This window comes from Boleophthalmus pectinirostris, unplaced genomic scaffold, assembly GCF_026225935.1.
Source record: "Boleophthalmus pectinirostris isolate CB_2022bp ecotype Guang Dong unplaced genomic scaffold, ASM2622593v1 HiC_scaffold_9, whole genome shotgun sequence".
Lineage (NCBI taxonomy): Eukaryota > Metazoa > Chordata > Actinopteri > Gobiiformes > Gobiidae > Boleophthalmus > Boleophthalmus pectinirostris.
Window position 1 is genome coordinate 31,678,331 of NW_026571541.1, and position 20,041 is coordinate 31,698,371.

Sequence of the window (20,041 nt, forward strand, 5' to 3'; positions counted from 1 at the left end):
ATGTCATTAGTGGAGCCAGGAGCCTAAACTGGGGAAGTGGCAGGACAGGACCAGCGCCCGAAGATGTCAGCTTGAGCAGGTGTGAGTGAAGATGCTGAGCAACAAACTTTAAAAACTTTTCAAATGGATGGATGGATGATTGGCCTGTGCCCGAACTTGCACTTTGGGGGCTTTTCCAAACCGTCTAGTGTATTCCGATTCCTGACCTACTCGCTGGACAGAAATGAAATTGAGTGGAGGCACTAGGTGGCGCCAGACTGGCTAGGCCTCTAGTCCGGAGAACTCTAAAACTGGGAAAGATTATTATTTATTATTTATCTATATATAATCGCCTATATGCATTCTTTTACGTTTCAGGAACTCATTTGAATTTACGCGCGGTTTCCACATCGCGCGCCTTTTACGCACCAAACATCCCCTCCCACCTCCCTCCTCCCGCTCTCTGCGATGGCCCCGGTGACAGAGAGCGAGCGCGCGGGCGGGGGAGGGCTCGGAGGCGGCCGTGACATGTCTCCTCCTCGGATCCTCGGAGCGGACACTGACTGGAGGAGGAGGATGCGGATGAGACGCACCGCTCCTCTCGCTCTGAGCCGCGGACAGGAGCGACACACGTGGGTTTAACCAGCAACAGGTGCCGCCGAGGGAAACTTTCTTCAACTTTAACGCTTCAGGACTCGTCAACGCGGTAAATGCAGCCTTATACTTTGACAGTTTGTGTTAAAGCTTTATGTAATTATCGGTTGGTGAAAGCGTTGAAGGAGTTATGGCGTAAAATCGCGCGTATAGTCCGTTTTGTAACGTGATCGTTTTGGCGTTTGGACGTCAGGCGTATTTAACGTGTTTAAGGTGAAATTTATGAACATCAAAACCTATCTGTGTCCCTAGATACGAGGTAAACATGTTCAAATCAAATATAGATTTTACTGATAACAATTGTAATCCTGATTTATTCTTAGTTACAGAAAAAAAGCATTGGACATGACGATATAATTTGGCGTTTATCCGATCTGAAAGCAGAACGAGACTTAGTTTCGATGCTGAAATCTAATTGGTTTAACCCTAAAATGCCTCTCTCTGATCTGAATGGTCACTAACTAATCCCCAGTAATGAATCCGTGCTAGTGCAGCCTTTGCAGCTCAGTGAGGGAATTCTGGAGGTTCTGAGCTTTCACTGGCATGTCCATAAACTGAGAATAAGAAAAAATAAAAACTAAGATATGTCTATTTGCAGGTTCACTGGTGATTGTAATACTATTTATTACTAGTAGAGATGTAACAATAACCAAAATATTGTGATATCGTATTGTCAAAGTTCTCACAATAATATCGTGGACCATCACAATATATCGAATTACAAGTGTCTTTGCTTAAATTAAGAGTTATGGTGCAGGAACAGCTAAAAAAAAAAAGACAGAACTACATAGACCATGATCCTTTGCTCCATTCCAGTGCAGACTACAACTAGAAATAACAGTTCTAAGCACTTTTAAGTCTTAGTTCTTTGGGTTAAGTCTTGTCAAGGCATTTTAAGAGGAAAAAGTCGCATATTAACAGTTTTAGCTGCTTATACTCCACAAAATATTTCAATAAATATCGTACCTGAGCCGTATATCGTGAAAATATCGTACAGAGAGATTTGGATATTGTTACATAGTCCTAATCTGTGAGCTTTCCCACGATGTCACAATAAATATCGTACTGTGAGGTTCATACCGTTAAGCTAAAGTATCGTGAGACTTTGATATCGTTACACCCCAAATTACTAGGGTTGTGCAAAACTATCGAAATATCTATATATCGTATCGTTTAATCCAGTCCAATCCAACTTTATTTGTGTTGCACATTTTATAAACAAGACTGCTTCACATAGCAGTGTAAAAGGAAATGAGGAAACAAATAAAATAATAAAATCAATACATAAAAGCAGTACTAAAAAAATTAAAATATAGATAAAAACAATTAATAAACAAACAAAATAAGACACACAAAGGATCACACAACTCACACAGTATTTAATGTGATGATACAGTATCGATATTGGAGACTGATATATCAATGTGTCGGCAAGAGTATTTTTTGATATATTTTACTAAAGTTTTGTTGCTGTTCAAAGGAAGGAAACTCATTTATGCGACGCATTTCACATTTTCACAGTTTTGATGATTAAAATGTTTGTGTTTCATATGAACTTCACACAAGAAGTGGTTTAACAAAGACTTTTAGTATCACAGCCTTGATTTAGCCTTTATATTTTATTTAACTGTATGGAATCGCTTTGAAATATATCGTATTGAATCGAAAGCTCACTGTATCGAGATATGTATCGTATCATGGTCTATGTATCATCAAGTTCATTTCATGGAGCCTATTTTCAGTATTTTCCCAAACACTTTCCATCGAACATCACAGAAAATAAACCAACAAAGCCTGTCATGAAGGTGTTAAGGTGGACCTAAGTTAGTGTTTTTTGAGAAGGGATGGTTTGAGTCCCACACTGTGCTGGGCCTGTGTGATGTGACGCATCTTCCAGCTCCTTATAGATCCTGGTTCCAGATCTGGAGCTGAGTCCCAGGGCAGCACAGTCCAGTCCTGGATGTTTGCTGTAGCCCACTGAAGCATGGGAATGTGGACCTTAATTAAAGGGGTTATATTAGGCGAAATAAACTTGCACTTTTAACCATGTTGTGATGATATTCCCTTATCATTAGCTTTCACATACTTCTATTTAGATTTATTATTGCATGTTTGAGTAATCATACTTTCCTACAGTCACAAATAAATTCCCGTTTTCACTTACCCCCTATTCCTGCCCAGCACCATATACATTTATTTAGCTGCTTTTATATGGTAATTTTTTTAGAAAGCCGTTTGCTGTGGTGAACTATCAAACTAAATTTCTACAGTTTTGAACAGGAAGCCAATGAACCTGTTTCTATAATGAAGCAATGAAGCCGTTTTAGATCATTTCTGCAGTAAACAGAAAACAGTGCAGTTTGTCAATTCGTCCTTTTTGTTTTTTGTTAGTTTTTTTTTTTTTTACTTTTCTGAACAAAGCAAGCTGCTAAGGCATACAAGATTATTATTATTATTATTATTAAGAATACGATCGCTGGCACCTGCTTCTCACGGAAGAAAAGTGAGACTGGTGTGTGGGGGTTGTGCCGAAGAGCGATGGACCACGTGGTGGTGCCCCCAGAAGCTCTTGGTGCCTACGCGCAGTGCATAAAATGTGCTTGTGGGAAGCGATGGCACTGACACGTTGCATCTCATATGGTCGGCCGAAGCCTCGCTCCACTTGTTTCACTGAATGGTTTGCCGCATCAACTGACTGTGTTTGCATTTAGGTGCTATTTCTGACTCGTGAAACTGCGGTGATAAGACAGTTCAGCGTTGCAGTGTCACAAATGACTTTGGATGTGTCGATTGTGCCGACTAGTAGAACTTTAAAATGAAAATAGCCATGTAACAGTTCCTCACCCTTCTCCATGTTTGTTTATCCCTCTTTTTTATCCCTGTTTTTTGTGAGCGCCGCGGCAGTAAGCAACATTCTTGGCTCACTCGCGGTGGTCTTTTTTTCAAAATAAAAGCCAGATGTTTACAATTTAAAAAATGAATAATAAAAACTGCATTAAAGGCAAGGCAAGGCAAGTTTATTTTTATAGCACAATTCGTACACAAAGTAATTCAAAGTGCTTTACAGAATAAGAAATACATTAAAATCATAATAAAAACAAATCAAAACATAAATAATCATAAAGATTAAAATTAAAAAAGAGACACAAATTAAAGAGAACAGTGCTGAATTAAAACCTTTCAGTCATATGCACAGTGAAACCGGAAAAAAATTATTGTTGGCGATGATGAATTAATTAGTTAACGCAAAATTAACACGTTAACCTCCCTGCCCCCAACTAAAACACAACTCTATGTATATTTTTGACGAGGTAACAACATTATAACATGGTTTAAACTTCACAAGAATCAACTTTGTGTAATATCTGACCTTTTCTCTCTCTATCTCCAGACTCCCATGTCCCGCAGCCATGTCCCTGTACTACCGCAAAGTGGAAACCACGTCTTACCGCGACCGCATCCCTCTGCGTGTGATCCGCGCCGAGGCCGAGCTGTCGGCGCTGGAGAAGGCCTATCTGGGGGCCGTGGAGCGCGGGGACTACGCCACGGTGAAGCAGGCCCTGGAGGAGGCCGAGATCTACTTCAGGATCAACATCAACTGCGTGGACCCCCTGGGCAGGACGGCTCTGCTCATCGCCATCGAGAACGAGAACCTGGAGATGATCGACCTGCTGCTGAGCTTCGACGTGCACATAGGCGACGCCCTGCTCCACGCCATCCGCAAGGAGGTGGTGGGTGCCGTGGAGCTGCTGCTGAACCATAAGAAGCCACGCGGAGAGCATCAGGTACGGAGGGGACGAGGGCCGGGAATCACGCGGTCACTCGAGATTCAGTACGATACGATATTATCACGATATGGCGATACATGTGACAACTGATATACTGCCTCTTCATGTGTTTCCCGCTCCTCTAAACTAGGACTAAACCAGGACTAAAATCAAGTCTAAACCAGGTCTAAACCAGGTCTAAACTAGGTCTAAACCAGTTCTAAATCCAGGACTAAACCATTATTAAACTAGAACTAAAACTAGCACTAAAATCAGGTCTAAACCAGGACTAAATCAGGACTAAACCAGGACTAAATCAGGACTAAAACCAGAAGTAAAACCAGGACTAAAATCAAGTATAAACTAGGTCTAAAACAGGACTAAACCAGAACTAGACCACAACTAAATCCAGGTCTAAACCAGGTCTAAATCAGGACTAAACCAAAACTAAAACCAGTACTAAAATCAGGTCTAAACCAGGTCTAAAATCAAAGCTAAACCAGGACTAAACCAGGACTAAACCAGGACTAAATCAGGACTAAACCATGCCGCACAGACCTATCCGCCTATACTCTGTAATATGTTACTGTTATTTAAGAACCAAATCCATTTTAGCAATAATATTAAATAAATAATATCTGTTAAACCACTTCATGTTTGGGATGGGACAAGATCTCGTGCCACAAGATCTCATGAGACAAAATTACCACAAGATTGTGCACACATCCTGAAAAAGATCTGATCTGATATTTTGTTTTTCCAGTGTTTTTAGATTGGATTAAAGTGCAGACGGGAACATTTTTGAGAAACTCTCGTCTCAAAAAGCAGTGCTACAGTGACAGCAGAAATATATAAAAAAAATAATAATCAAAATGGTGAGGTAAAAATTTCATGGTGATATATGGATACAGCAGCCCATGATAACGATATTGTACTATCAAATATGGTATCACGATATTTCGATATTTTTGCACATCCCTAGAGGAGACACTGTATGAAAATCATAGAAAACAAGCCAAAAACCCCCAAATAGTTTATCATACATGAAGGTGGACCCAAGTTACCGTATTTTCCGCACTATTAGTTGCTCTGGATTATAAGGTGCACTGTCATTAAATGGTCTATTTTCGAACTTTTTTCACAAATAAACCGCACCGGACTTTAAACGAAACACAACAGTTGGATGGGTCAGTGGTTTTTTGTTTGTTCACGGTGACTCTGGCTTTGTTCATGTGGCGTGTGGGACTCGCTGGACGTCAGTTGTTCAGTTGTGTCTAGAAGCGGCACATTGCACTCGCTTTTTTGGTTCGTTCCTCGTCCAGGTGGAGTGATGAGTGTGTCTGCGGGTGTTTTTCGCCATGCGGTCGCTGTCTGCTCCGTGTGTGTTTGCGGCTTTGTAGTTTACTGAAGTCGTGCTGGGACACCCGAGTGGATTCGTGTATAGGGCGCTCTGGATTGTGGGGCGCGTGGTCGTTTTTTGATAGGGTTAGAGGCTCAAGAACGCGCCTTATAGCCCAGAAAATAAGGTAGTCCTATTTGATACAGTGGCACAGTGGTCGGGTCACTCTTGCCTTGCTGCCAGACTGTCTCAGATTTGATTCCCGGACTGTGTTGGGCCTGTGTGAGGGTGGGCTTCCTGTGGGTATTCTAAACATTCTTCCAGCTCGTTGTACTGTAGATCCTGATCCAGATCTGGAGATGGGTCTCAGGGCAGGACAGTCCAGTGCCATTTCCCGCAATCCTGGAAGTTTGCCCCTCGTTTACACTATGGTTGTTAGGTAACAGTGGGATTACCTTTACATATTATGTCATCTCTGCTGTACTTGTCTAAACACGAAGTCAAATGAGAAACTTCACCAATTCTGATCATACCACTGTCTTCCTACCGGTGGAGGCAGGACGACAGCGCCAAAACCTGTATAAATCAGCTGACCGGACACGTCACAGAAACATCACGTGACTCTGAAGAAGAGCGCTAGTGAGCAGTCGAAACTGTCAGGTATGAAAACAAACTCTTGGTCTGAAAAAAAGAACCTAATAACATAGATTAGAAATGAACGTAATCGACGAAATTCTTAAAGGTTGTATAGAGGATTTTCCAAGGAACGAGAAATCCAGCGACTGTTTGTCCTTTTTCAAATGTTGCGCATGCGTGAAACCACCCCCCCTCCCCTACAGCTCCTACGTAGAAAAACAAGTACTCATCGCAGCACATGACTTGTAAACAACTAACTACAGCGTTGGTTAGGCAAGGCGGAGAAGTGAGGAGCAGGGAGAAGAGCGGAACGGGGAGCGGGGACAGGAGCAGGAAGGGGTGCAGAGAAGGGTGCGTGGAGATTCAGTGCGAATGAAGCTACTACTACAACACGCAACAGCAAGCGGACTCTTTCTTTGCATTGAAAATTACGTTTTCAGACATAGGATATCGCATTCGTGTCCTGAAAAACGTTTGTCTAGCTCTTGGAAATGAAGCAAGTTTTCATAATAAGCAGAAGTTTCCTGTCCAGGAGTAATTTGGCGACCAGTGCGTCAGTCTTTAGACCCTGCGTCTGCTTCAGTCGCGCCATCGCTGGAATGAATCTCCAAGAATCACCTTAGTTTGGCTTCGCTGCTTTTCCCCTTGTCTTCTTCTTTCAGCGACCTCAAAAACGGACTTTCTTTTGCGGCGAACTGCTCCTGGATTCTTGTCGCCATTGCAACAAACTTTGTGCGAACTGCGAGGAAGATATAGGTCAAAAAAGCCGCTAAGAACTGTTGCATTGGTGGAGTAAACAGCGTCTGTGCGTCTTGCGTCTGTGGACTGCGTGACAGGCGTACGTAAACCACGTAATGGCAGCGCGCAGGCAAGTCAGTTACGCTAGAAACGTAGGGAGTTTGATTGACAGCCTGTCAGCTCACAGATAACGAGGCAGTGTCGTTATCTATTGGCAAATGTTTAGCCCCACCACGTCCAGAGTTGATGAATTTTTATTCTCTTTTTTTTGGTCATCATAATTACAAGGCTATTGCATCTCTATAATGCTATCATTGACAATTTGAAACAAAAAAAATCCTCCATACAACCTTTAATAATTAATTATTGATTAGTCTACTAATTACGTCAAACTCTAGTGTGGACAAGGCCTTAGGCTTGTGATTCAGAATCAACTGTACAATGTGCTTAAAGAACGAAAAGGTCGTTAAAGCCTGACACATTAGTCACCTTGAACGTAGACTGTTTCAAAATCTTTTACTGGAGAACAAATCCGTAAATTCTAAAAGCAGAAAACATAATTTCCTAGACCATCAAGAGGCATTTTGCCAAAAGACAAATCTCTCTTTCAGTGTGACTGTTTTGGTGAATATTTTAGTCTGTGTCCTCTGTGCACCAGCTCCACACTTTGAAGTCACCCAGTGGGCGTCCTCACTAAAGTTACACTAAAGTCGTTTCTTCTGCTGCTCTGCGTGCGTCATCTTTGTAAATCTGTTTTACTCCGGGCTGTAATATGTGAGGAGCCACACAAACATACGGGAGGCTTCTTGGAGCTATTTGATGCATCCGAACCACAGGCCATTAGCCGGAGCTCACTGTTCTGAGCCTGATCACAGTCCATCCAATTAGAGACACTTGCAGACGCTCAGTCCAGCCTCCGATTGGCTCTGATCGAACAAAATAAGATCATGTTTTTAACTTTTTTTCTATTTCATAAATGTGTGTTGTTCAACAAAAGCGTAGTAAATAGTATTTCTCAAGGAAGAATTTTGTAGAAATTGCAGTAATTATGATTTCAATATTTTTTTTAAATCTCTCCAGGTTTGTGATGAGGAAACAGTACATAGATCAGAAAACAGCAAAATCTGTGTATCATTCGTTCATTTGTTTTTCAAAATAAAACCAAAAATAAGAAAACTGAAAATAAATTATTTTCTTCCTTTTTTTTGTCTCTAAAACCAAAATGAAAAAATGGATAACGATTATTTTTTTTAGGTTTTGATTTTGTGTTTAAATGAAAAAAGGAAAAAAATGGATAACGACTGTTTTCTGTTTCCGTGACTTAAACTGTGATGCCGGACTGAACCAGGACTGAACCAGGACTGAACCAGCCAGGACTGACCTAGGACTATCGGGATGGGCCCGGATGTGTGCCCGCGTAGACTGGGTGATCAGGACCAGCCCAGAACTGAGACCGGAACCAGACTGAGACTGAGACTGGGACCAGACCAGAACTGAGACCAGGACTGAGACTGGGACTGAGACTGGTTTAGTCCTGTTTTAGTACTGGTTCAGTGCTGGTTCAGTCCTGTTTTAATCCTGGTTCAGTCTCAGGACCAGCCCAAAACTGAGACCGGAACCAGACTGGGACAGAGACTGGGACCAGACCAGAACTGAGACCAGGACTGAGACCGGGACTTGAAACCGGGACTGAGACCGGTTTAGTCCGGTTTTGGTACTGGTTCAGTACTGGTTCAGTCCTGGTTCAGTCCTGTTTTAATCCTGGTTCAGTCCTAGTTCAATCCTGGTTTAGACCTGTTTTAGTCCTGGTTCAGCCCTCGTTCAGTCCTGTTTCAGTCCAGCTTTGCAGTTTAAGTCCAGAAACGGGAAATGGCTATTATCTCTTTTTTCCATTATTCATTTTAACACAAAATCGAAAACTGAAAAAACAAATCGTTATCCGTTTTTTCATTTTGGTTTTGGAGACAAATAATGAAGAAAATAGTTTTTCTTTTTTCGTTTTCTTATTTTTGGTTTTATTTTGAAAAACGATTGACCGAATGATACACGAATTCAGCATGATACAGGTTCGTAATTTAAAGTCCCTGGATGAACAGTTCACAGTAAAAAAAAAAAAAAAACTATGTAAGCTCCATGTCCTTTTACACAAAACACTTTTCACCGAGTCTCTGTGGACAATAACTTTTGAACTTAAACACACGGAGCCACATGACACTCCCAGAGCATATCTCAGTGCACACTCTGATCACTGTGACATGAGTTTTGTGTACTTCTCTGTACTGTTTTATTCCTGGAGCGACAAAGAACAGAGACAACATGACATGAGTCTTACAGGTCGGGAAAGTACAGAGCTGGAGACTGTAACTCTTGGGAAACCACAGGAGCCGGCCAGTTAGATGACTCAGATCCAGGGGTGGATGAAGTACTCAGTTTTGTACAGATACCGGAGCAAAAAATACTCAAGTAAAAGTATCACATGAAAAAAAATCTAAAAAGGGTTAAAAGTGCATGTTTAAAAATGTACTTTAAGAGTAAAAAGTCAAAGTATTTTATTAAAAGCAGAGATTTTTAGAACAATTAAAACATCAAATGTAGTGATTTTGATAAGTAATTCAGCTGATTTTAAGTGATTCAATTGATGTCTTAATTTTTGTAGCTGTTTTTTTGTGTATTTGTTTTGCTTAAAGTCGGCAGGTTAACTCAAATGAGCTCAGCCATGTACAGTACATCCATATGATCACATGTACATCCACTTGTGATCATATGGATGTACAAAATGCTCTGCTCTACCTTTGCAGTTTCAAGTGTGCTGAATCCCTCTGAAAGATTTTATTTTTTTATTTTTTTAATTACAATTTTTGACTTTTAAGTCAGTTAAACTTTTTGGCCTATTTTGCCTGAGGAAAAGAAGCTGCCTAATAATTCAAAAACTACCGATATGGATTTTGTTGTGGCCGATATGAAACCGATATAATGGGAGTTGGAGCTGCCGATAGCCGATATAATCACCGATATATTTAGTGATGTAAAAATTCACTGTAAATCTTGAATTGATTAAAAAACTTAGGTTTGGCTCTAGTGGATTCTAAATTGGGTTTATTTAGGCAACATTTATTGTTATTTTGACTCTTTACATCATATTTACAGACAGTAGATTGTCTAATGGCATTTTTGCATCACATTCTAGCTACTAGTGATGGGTATTCCAGTTTTTTTTTTTTTTTTTGAGAACCGGCTCTTTTGGCTCGGCTCACTAAAGCAGCTGGCTCTTTCGGCTCCCAAGCTTTGTTGCAAGCAGGACTAAACCAGGACTGAGTGTCGGGACTCGGTTTCTATCTCTCTCCTGCACTCGAGCCCAAGATTAGTCCTGGTTTATTCATTTTATGCTGAACTGCAGCCAAATATGCACTTTTTTTTATCCTATGCACACGCAGATTTCTGAAAGTTTCGTTTTCATCCGCTGCTGCTGTCAAACTACGGTCTACATGCGGCATGAAGAGAAAAAGTGAGAAAAGAGAAAACACGGCTCCCAATAAGAAGCAGGCTCCCGTTGTTTACTTCAAAGAGCCGGCTCTAAGAGCCGCTTCGATCGCGACCGACCCATAACTCCTAGCTAGTAAACTATCGCTATTAGCCTTTAGCAGTAAATGCTGCGCACCGCGGTAATTAATTATATGCATAAATGTGGATCATTCACACGTCTATTCACAGCTCATTTACATATCAATGCAGGTCCAGTAGCAAATATACGGCCAATGTAGTCATTTTACTATAGACCAATAGAAAACAGCCTGTTTATGTGCGGGAGCTACAGCAGCTAATCGCTAACAGAACCTAAACTAGCTTCAAAGTCGATGTATTTCCAACACTCAGCTCATACAGGCTCCTCCTCACATTACAAGTCTGCACTAATAAAAGTCCTTTTAATCCAGACTCAAACCGATTGTCCGAAAAAGATATAATCTCAATGTTGCGCACGGCTGCGGGTGTAAACAAACACACGCGAGTGAAGTGACGTCACTCTGGTGGTGTGTTCAGGGACAGTACGGACACAGACAAATTACACCGCAGATAAATACTGATGCGGAGCCACATATTAGGATTTATCTGTCTGTAAATTGGATTAAATGAACATAATGTAGAGAGTTTAAGCTTTATAACGAGGTATAACATGCCCACGTGAAATAGGCCCATAACAGCAAAGCCGATAGCCGATATCTCCAGGTGCCCATATTGGCCGATAATATCGGCCAGCCGATATATCGTCGGTTCTAATTCAAACCTTGATTTTGAGCCACACATTCCCTTGTTAGACAAAAACATCACCAAATATGTTTACCGTATTTTTTTGGACTATAAGTTGGACTTTTTTTCATGGTTTGGCTGTTTCCTGCGACTTATACTCCAGTGCGACTTGTATGTAAAAATTTTCACATTGACAACTGTGAGAGGCTCTAGTATTGTGTGCTCCTGTACTACTGTAACTTTGAACTCTACTGCGCATGTCGGCTGCAGAAGAAAGAGAAAGAGCCACTGTCCTGTCTGGTAACATGTCAGTCGATCGCACCATTACTTCTGTACCACTGACCATTTAAAATTTAAATCATCCTGTCCGGATTCAGAAAGGCCAGAATAATTCTAACTGGAACTGATGCGGAGTCTGACGACAGCTACACAGAAGAGGAAGTGGTGCCCCATTTACCTCCGGAGGTCGTGGAGTTGCTCAGAAGTGACACTGAGGATGAAGAATTGAATGGATTTAGTGATTTGGAGTGAGATGGAGAGTTTGGTAAACTTGTTCTGTTCTGTTGTTTATGTTATAGTTTATCTGAAGAACTGTTCATATGTGACGTTAACAGTCTGTTGTTCTCTGTTCTATTGTTTTTACGAGAACTTGACTTTCAAGATGAAATTTTTGTTCCTGGTCTCTGATTTTATAAAATAAATTTCCCCCAAAAAATGTGACTTATATTCAGGTGCAACTTATATGTTTTTTTTTTCGGCTGGTGTTTGGCTGGAGCGACTTATAGTCTGAAAAATACGGTAAATCCAATAAGAATTCAAGTTTATACAGTTGAGTGGAGTTGGAGAATATGCTTAAAAATCATGATCAGTCAAAATACTCACTTGCCTAATAATTGTGCACACAGCGTAATAATAATAATGTATGTAATATAAAAAATGATTGAAATGTGTCATGTAACAATTATGTTTTTCAATTAGTTTAAGAACAGCTTTTTTAAAGTTCAAACATTTGAAACTGCGTTGTGTGGTCCTCTGTCTTTTATTTATTTATTTCATTTATTTATTGCTATTCTGTGGTTTTGCTCTTATTTTATTTGATTAATTCAAGACTAGTATGATTAAATCTGAGCATTTATGTTATCATTATATTATTATTATTATTATTATTATGTATTTGTGCAGCACTTTGGAAACTATTTGTGAAATGTGCTATATAAATAAAGTGGATTAGATTAGATTGGAGCCTAAAAACGGCCAATAAATAGTTGAATTACATCCATTTAGCCAATGGCTTTTAAGGCTCAGTAAATCCGTCACTTTGCACAATTTGTATTATTTGATTGTTTAATGTTTTTGAGTGTTTTTATATCGTGTTGATCCTCTACTAAATATTTTCGATAAAGCAAAGGGAGGCTAATTTGACAATTTGATTAAAAAAATTGTGATATATTTTTTTCTTTGTTACATAATTCCATACAGCTTAGTTCATATATTTGATGTCTTCAGTCTGCACATCAAATATCAAAAGTAATGAACATACAGAAAAAAAACATTGAATGTAGGGGTGTAACAATATTCAAGTCTCACAATACGATCACGGTACGATATTTATTGCGATATCCTGGGGAGGTTCACGATGTAACAGTATCCAAATCTCTCGGTACGATATTTTCCTGATATTTGATGCATTGGTTTGCTCAAAGTCGAGACGTTAACTCAAATTGTGCTCAGCTTTTTCAGCAGGTCTCCAACCATGTAGAAAGAACAGATGCCACTATACTGAAAAATTTACTTAGTAAATTAGTAAAGTACAGATACCTAAAATTTGTACTCACGTATTGTACTTTTACTTTTGTACTTTCCTACCTTCCAACACTGGTCAGATCAGACGCAAAGGAGGACTATTCAGATGTTGCAAACAGAAATGGAAACATGTCTAGTAGGTTTTCGATATATATTGTGGCACTAAATCTGGTGATACAGTATTGTTACCGTGGGCTGCTGTTTCGATAAATCGCCAAGAGTATTTTTTGGTATCATTGGTAACATATAGAAAAAAAACATTGAATGTAGGGGTGTAACGATATCCAAGTCTCACAATACGATTTCGTGACGGTATGAACCTCACGGTACGATATTTATTGCGATATTTTGTGGAGTCTTACAAAACTGTTAATATGCTACTTTTTCCTCTTAAAGTCTTAATCCAAAGAACTAAGACTTAAAAGTGTTTAGAACTGTTATTTCTTCTTGTAGTCTGCACTGAAATGGAGCAAAGGATCATGGTCTATGTAGTTCCCTCTGTCTTTTTTTTAGCTATTGCTGCACCATAACTCTTAATTTAAGCAAAGAGACTTGTAATTCCATATATTGTGATGGACCACGATATTATTGTGAGAACTTTGACGATACAATATCATGATATTTCGGTTATTGTTATATTCCTAATTGAATAAATGAGTCCAGACTTTTGACTGCTCGTGTACATTTGTGTTCCAGCTCCCGGCCATGCTCCTGAACACGCAGTTCTCGGACTTCACCCCGGACATCACCCCCATCATCCTCGCAGCCCACACCAACAACTACGAGGTGATCAAACTGCTCCTGGCCCGCGGCGTGTCCATCCCCCAGCCCCACGACGTGCGCTGCGCCTGCGTCGAGTGCATGTCCTCCTGCGACGTGGACGGGCTCCGAACTTCACGGTCCCGCCTCAACGTCTACAAGGCCCTGGCCAGCCCCTCCCTCATCGCACTGTCCAGTGAAGACCCCTTCCTTACCGCATTTCAACTCAGCTGGGAGTTGAAGGAGCTGAGCCAGGTGGAGAACGAGTTCAAGTCGGAGTACGAGGAGCTGTCCAAGAATTGTAAGCGCTTCGCCAAAGAGCTACTGGACCAGACGCGGAGCTCCAAGGAACTGCAGATCATCCTGAACTACAAGGACAACGCCAACCCGCTGGAGGAGAATAACAATGAGCTGGCACGCCTCAAACTCGCCATCAAGTACTGCCAGAAGGAGGTGAGTGTGAGGGGGCAGAGAAGGTTCAAGAAAAGGGCAATATACTGTATTTTTTGGACTACAAGGTGCAATATCAATAATGTTGAATTCTCTCGTCTATTTTCATACATAAGGGGCACCGGATTATAAGGCACATTAAGTGCAACAAACGGACGACACTTGAGACTGATCCCTTAGCCCAGGCGTCCATGATCCATTGGCAGATCGTGGCGTAATCTAGCCAGGCTGGTGCCACCTAGTGTTTTCGCTCAGTTTCATTTCTCTCCAGCAACTAGGTCAGAAATCGGAATACGTAAGACGGTTCGCAAAGGCCTGAAAGTGCAAGTTCAGGCACCAAAGTGAAACCAGCTGATGAATCAGGCTAGGCGTAATCTGCCCGTAATTCTAATGTGTTTATTGCAGCTTCGCACACATTTGTTTACGTTATAGAAATGAAACTTAAAACCACATGGATAATTTGCATAAACTATAAGAGCTGAAAAACAGCTCACTCCTTGTGTGCAGATGTGATTCAGCTTCTGTCAGACACAACTCAGTGGAATATATGTGTTCTTTCTGCGACAAGGCGACAGTGGCAGTGTGCATTGCGCATAGACTATATATGAGTGGACATAGCCAACATTCTCGCTGCCACGTGCCAAATAGGAAGTGTGCCAGGAGGCTCTTCCGGCTCCTTCTGACCCTGGCTCCACTTGAGGCTCCTGACTACAGTCGCTGTAATGCTTTGACAATGCATCAAGCAGTATGGCATTGTAGTTTACCAAAGTCGTACTAAAACATATTGACAGATTTTTGAGCGCCGTGTACCACATAAAATCGGTTCGAGATTAGTAAGCACAACCAGAATTTATACATAAGGTGTACTGGATTATAAGGCGCACTGTTGATTGTTGAGAACATTAAAGGATATTAAGTGCACCTTATAGTATAGAAAAATATGGTAGAAAAAAGGAAATAATCTATATTATAATAGGGTAGAAATAATAGAAAAATATGATAGATCAATTATGAGATTTATATTAAAAGTGCATTGCGTAACGTTTTGGTTGGGGATCCATCACCTGCTTGTTTGTATGGAGATGTCATTACTCTGCCTGGAATGTTCCACAGTATGACATTAAACTCTACCTTACATTTATTCATTTACAAGTGGTTTTATAGCTCAAAAATACCACATTCTGAGCGGATGTCGACTCTCGACGGTTCTGACCTGTAACTTGGTCTGGTTTGGTCTCCATGAAGATAGAAAGGTTTAATATCATACTGTGAAACTTTCCAGACAAAGCAATAACATCACAATGAAGAAAAACATTTGGCGGACCCTCCACCACAAAAGTTACACAATGCATCTTTAGATTAGATTGAGTATTATCAATATAGTTTGTCGTCTATAATTTCTTCTGAAATGTATTTATTTTAAAAAATTCGTATCATGATGGGCCTTTATAGCACCTTTTAAGACACCCAAAATACTCGACATTCACTCCACCCTCAGCTACACCAGCACCCACAGCTGCCCTGGGACAGATGGGTGAAACTGAGGATGCCCATCTGTGCCCTTTGCCCCTCTGACCCAGACAGCAGTTTCCCATCAGAGTACTGACCAGGCCCCGTCCTGTTTAGCTTCTGGGACCTGTCCAGATCAGGTGTAAGGAAGTATGCCTTTTAATCAGTGCAGTTTAACACAAAACATGGTCACGTTTCTTGCTCCAAAGCGTGAACAGTTTGTCAGATAAGAGGACTGGCTCTAGATCTCTATTAAAAAGGCCCAAACTGATCTTTGATTCACATTAGATGAATCGCACAAATGAATAATTATGGTTGTATAATTATGGCCGGGCAACAGTAGTTCAGCTGGTAGAGCGTTTGTTCACAGATTTGAAGGTTGGCAGTTTAAATCCCGCTCTCGACGTCAGTATCATTGGCTAAGTGGTCAGATCCACTGAGCCACAGGTGAGTCAGGGTGAGTGGTTCCTTGACTTTGAGTGCCTTGAAGCATTTATCATTTGTTCAGATAGTGCAGTTAAAAAATAAAAGTAAAAGACTTATGGAAAGTGCAATCAAAAAAAACTGCACACAGGCTTAAGACAATCAATTCAATCACTGTGTCCTTAGGCAAGACACTTCACCCACATTGCCTAGTATGAAAGTGGTGTGTGTGTGTGTGTGTGTGTGTGAGAGTGATGGTGGTGGTCGGAGGGACCGATGGCGCCGAGTGGCATGGCAGCCGCGCCTCTGTCAGTGTGCCCCAGGGCAGCTGTGGCTACAATAGTAGTTTACCATCACCAGGTATAGAGTGAATGAATAATGCTGAATAATGCTGTGTAAAGCGTCTTTGGGGACAGAAAATGTCTGTGAAAGCGCTATATAAATAAATAAATAAATACTTACTTAAGGGGTGTACAATTATTAACAGAATACAAGATTATGAAGGTCTTGCCTGTAAAGAGTGATTTAAAGGTCCTGTTGGTGCATCACTCGTGGTCAGACTTGGTCTCTTATTTATGTTCTATGGTGGATGTTTTTCTGGTGCTTATGTTGTTGTGTTGTCTTTGTGATAAAGCATGTGATCCCCTGTCTCAAGACATATTTCTCCCATGGGAAACAATAAAGTATTATCTTATCTTACAAATCAAAATTTTATTGTGATTATGATTAACAGCGTAGCTAGAACTACTTGCACAGAACAGAATCACCATCAGCAGAACACCCTCTCTGTCACAGAAAGAACACATATATTCCACTGAGTCGTGTCCTTTTTAAGTCCGACAGAAGCCGGACGCGTCAGGGCACAAGGAGCGAACTGTTTTTTGAGCGCTTAGTTTATGCAAATGAGCCATGTGGTTTTAAGTTTTGTTTCTGTAAAACGTAAACAAATATGTGTTACAGATCCTTAGGCACAAAAACAGGGATATTTCTTATAAAGCCACACACAAAAAAATTAAATCGGCTGTAACAGTAACCGTTCTCATACCGTGCCTAGCTGCGGTAAAAACACACTTCAGTCTTGTTCAAGGCACGTACTAAAAAAAATGTGCGGGGGGTTCAAATACATCTCGTAAAAACAACAACATTCAGAATTTAAAATAATAACACCATAAAAACAATAGGGGGGGTGTCAATGAACCTCAAAACAATTAAAGTGTACATTAATTCACCACAGTCACGTAGAACTGTAAATTAATTAATCAAGTCTTTCATACAACAATCATGTGTAACTGTAAATTAATTGATCACGTCTCTCACATATGCCCAAACCTGTGTGGATAGGGAAGGCTTGTGGACACAGAAATGACGTGTCTGGACGCAAAATGTTTCCCATACGGTGATTCGTTTCAGTGTAAATGTAACCTAAACCTACATGAACAATGATACATGGAAAGACAAAAATAGATCTGTTTATTATTTTTGTTGCTAATGGCTTTTAAGTTTTAAGTCTTTGCATTTGCGTATCCCCTGTGCTGTTACTTCATAATGTTACTCAAATCCAATTTCTTCACAAAATTACTCAAAATATAAGTCCTTAATACCTTACTTTGTGCCTCAGACTCATCATCAGTCCCATCTCCCTCCTTAGATTAAACGTGAACTGTTTTCAGTCAGATAGTGTCGGGACTGAGGACCTAGGGTGTGGACGTCCCCCGGGGCATGAACATGTGATCGTGTGGCTCTTAGCTGGTCACTAAACGCTCGCTCAGTCCCTGGATGCTGCATAATTGGGGCTAATGATGGAATAAGTGATGGCCATTTCCGTGAAACTCAAACTCATTAAGTTTTCATTTGGGAGTCACCCATTTACTGTTATCCACATGATGTTAGATCTGTCCGCAAAACACTCGGCAGAAGATTGTGCTGGAGCAGGAGAAAATACTCAAGTAAAATCATTAAAAAGACATATAGAACAGAACAGAATGTGGCTGTGGATAATAGGCCTGTAACGATAACAAATTTTGCTGGACGATTAATTGACCAAGAATTTATTGCAATAAATTATAATATTGACATTTTGAGACCAATTTCAAATAATATAATGACCATGGAATAAAAATGCAAATACATCCTCTCAATGATCAATAAACTTGACTTTCTAAAGAACATTTAACACAGACAACCAAAAACAACAGGCCTAAATAAAACAGACTTAACACAGGACTAGCCTAAAGTGTCTGGCTCACAGTGAGGACTTGTTGACAAAAATGCACTTTAATAAACCATTGTTGAACCAAATACAACCAAAGCAATAAATAAAATGGATTATTAAGTCTCTGTAACAAAATTGTCCTTAAAAGTTATTTTAGTCACTGACTTACATTGGAATATTGTGTCTCGTCTCTGTGGCTGCTGCTGTGGCCTCGTCATTTTGGTCTTGAAGTGTTTGTATGAACCCGCGACACAGGATGTTATTTAGCTATGAGGGAGCCACTGTCCTGTCTGGTGTCGTGTCGGTTCGGTTTCGGGATTTCGGGCTCTACCGGGCGCTAGGCTAGTTCTGTCGCTCGGGTTTGGGTTTATATCGTTGTTTGTGCGCTCGCTGCATTTGACGCACGTGGCTGTTGAGAACTGTCCCACTCACCAGTGTTGATTCGGCGTCGAGACAGACAGCGGCACTTTCTGCACTTGCAGAAAGCACTCAGACGACGCGCGCATCCGCTGTGTTGATAAACACAGCGCACGTTGGTTCAAGCGTCTTTATGCTTGTTAAATGAGAAGAGTCAGAGAGCGATAGAAGCCTTCTAACATTCAGTCTCTTTGAGAGCGAGAGAGCGAGGAAAACAAACAAGCTGCAAATAGAATTTATTGCGGCCGGAAAAGTTATTGAGCTCGTTAAAAGTTATCGTAAGATTAATCGATTTATTGATTATCGTTACAGGCCTAGTGGATAATGCAGCATTTTTCTTTCAAATTAATTTTTTCAGTGACTGGATGTCTGTGTAAAGTCTTACATTTTGCATTACTGTTACAGGTAAAGTGTCTTGTCTAATGACTGCTCAGTATCAACAAGTTGCACATTTAGTACAAAAGTACAAATTATGTACATTTCGCTACAAAAAAATTCAAAAGTTTTTATCTCTTAATAGGAAATATGTGTTGTAATTTTACAATTAAAAGACAGACCAAGGGCTACCTGTACTAGTACTGTATTTTTAGTACTATAAGTCGCTCTGGAGTATCACACCAGCCAAAAAATGCGTAATGAAGGAAAAAAACATATAAGTCGCACTGGACAATAAGTTGTACTTTTTGGGGGAAATTAATTTTATAAAATCAGAGACCAGGAACAAACATTTCATCTTGAAAGGCTGTAATAACAATAGAACAGAGAACAACAGACTGTTAACGTCACATATGAACAGTTCTTCAGATAAACTATAACATGAACAACAGAACAGAACAAGTTTACCAAACTCTCCATCTCACTCCAAATCACTAAATCCATTCAATTCTTCATCCTCTGTGTCACTTCCGAGCTTCTTCTTCTGTTTCAGTTAGAATTATTCCATCCTTTCTGAATCCCGACAGGATGGTTTCAGTGTCACTGAAGTTCAGGCTTTGTCGATCCATCCAGTGATTTCCAGGAAAGTTTCATGTTGCACCCTCCCGGTGTCACAAGTTTCTCGCTCACTCCAAACTTTCTTTCTGTTGCTCGATTACCGTTTTCAGCTGCAGA

The 20,041-nt window shown here is 40.5% G+C and overlaps 1 protein-coding gene across 1 annotated transcript in view; it reads left to right on the forward strand.

Moving 5' to 3' along the window:
* The first annotated feature begins 544 nt into the window (after positions 1–544).
* LOC110162887 (short transient receptor potential channel 4-like) overlaps positions 545–20,041 on the forward strand; it is a 44,395-nt gene continuing 24,898 nt past the window's right edge. Inside the window, 3 exon segments of the mRNA XM_055147974.1 lie at positions 545–685; positions 4,025–4,418; positions 13,858–14,373. Of these exon segments, the coding sequence (XP_055003949.1) occupies positions 4,044–4,418; positions 13,858–14,373 (891 nt within the window). The 5' untranslated portion in view covers positions 545–685; positions 4,025–4,043.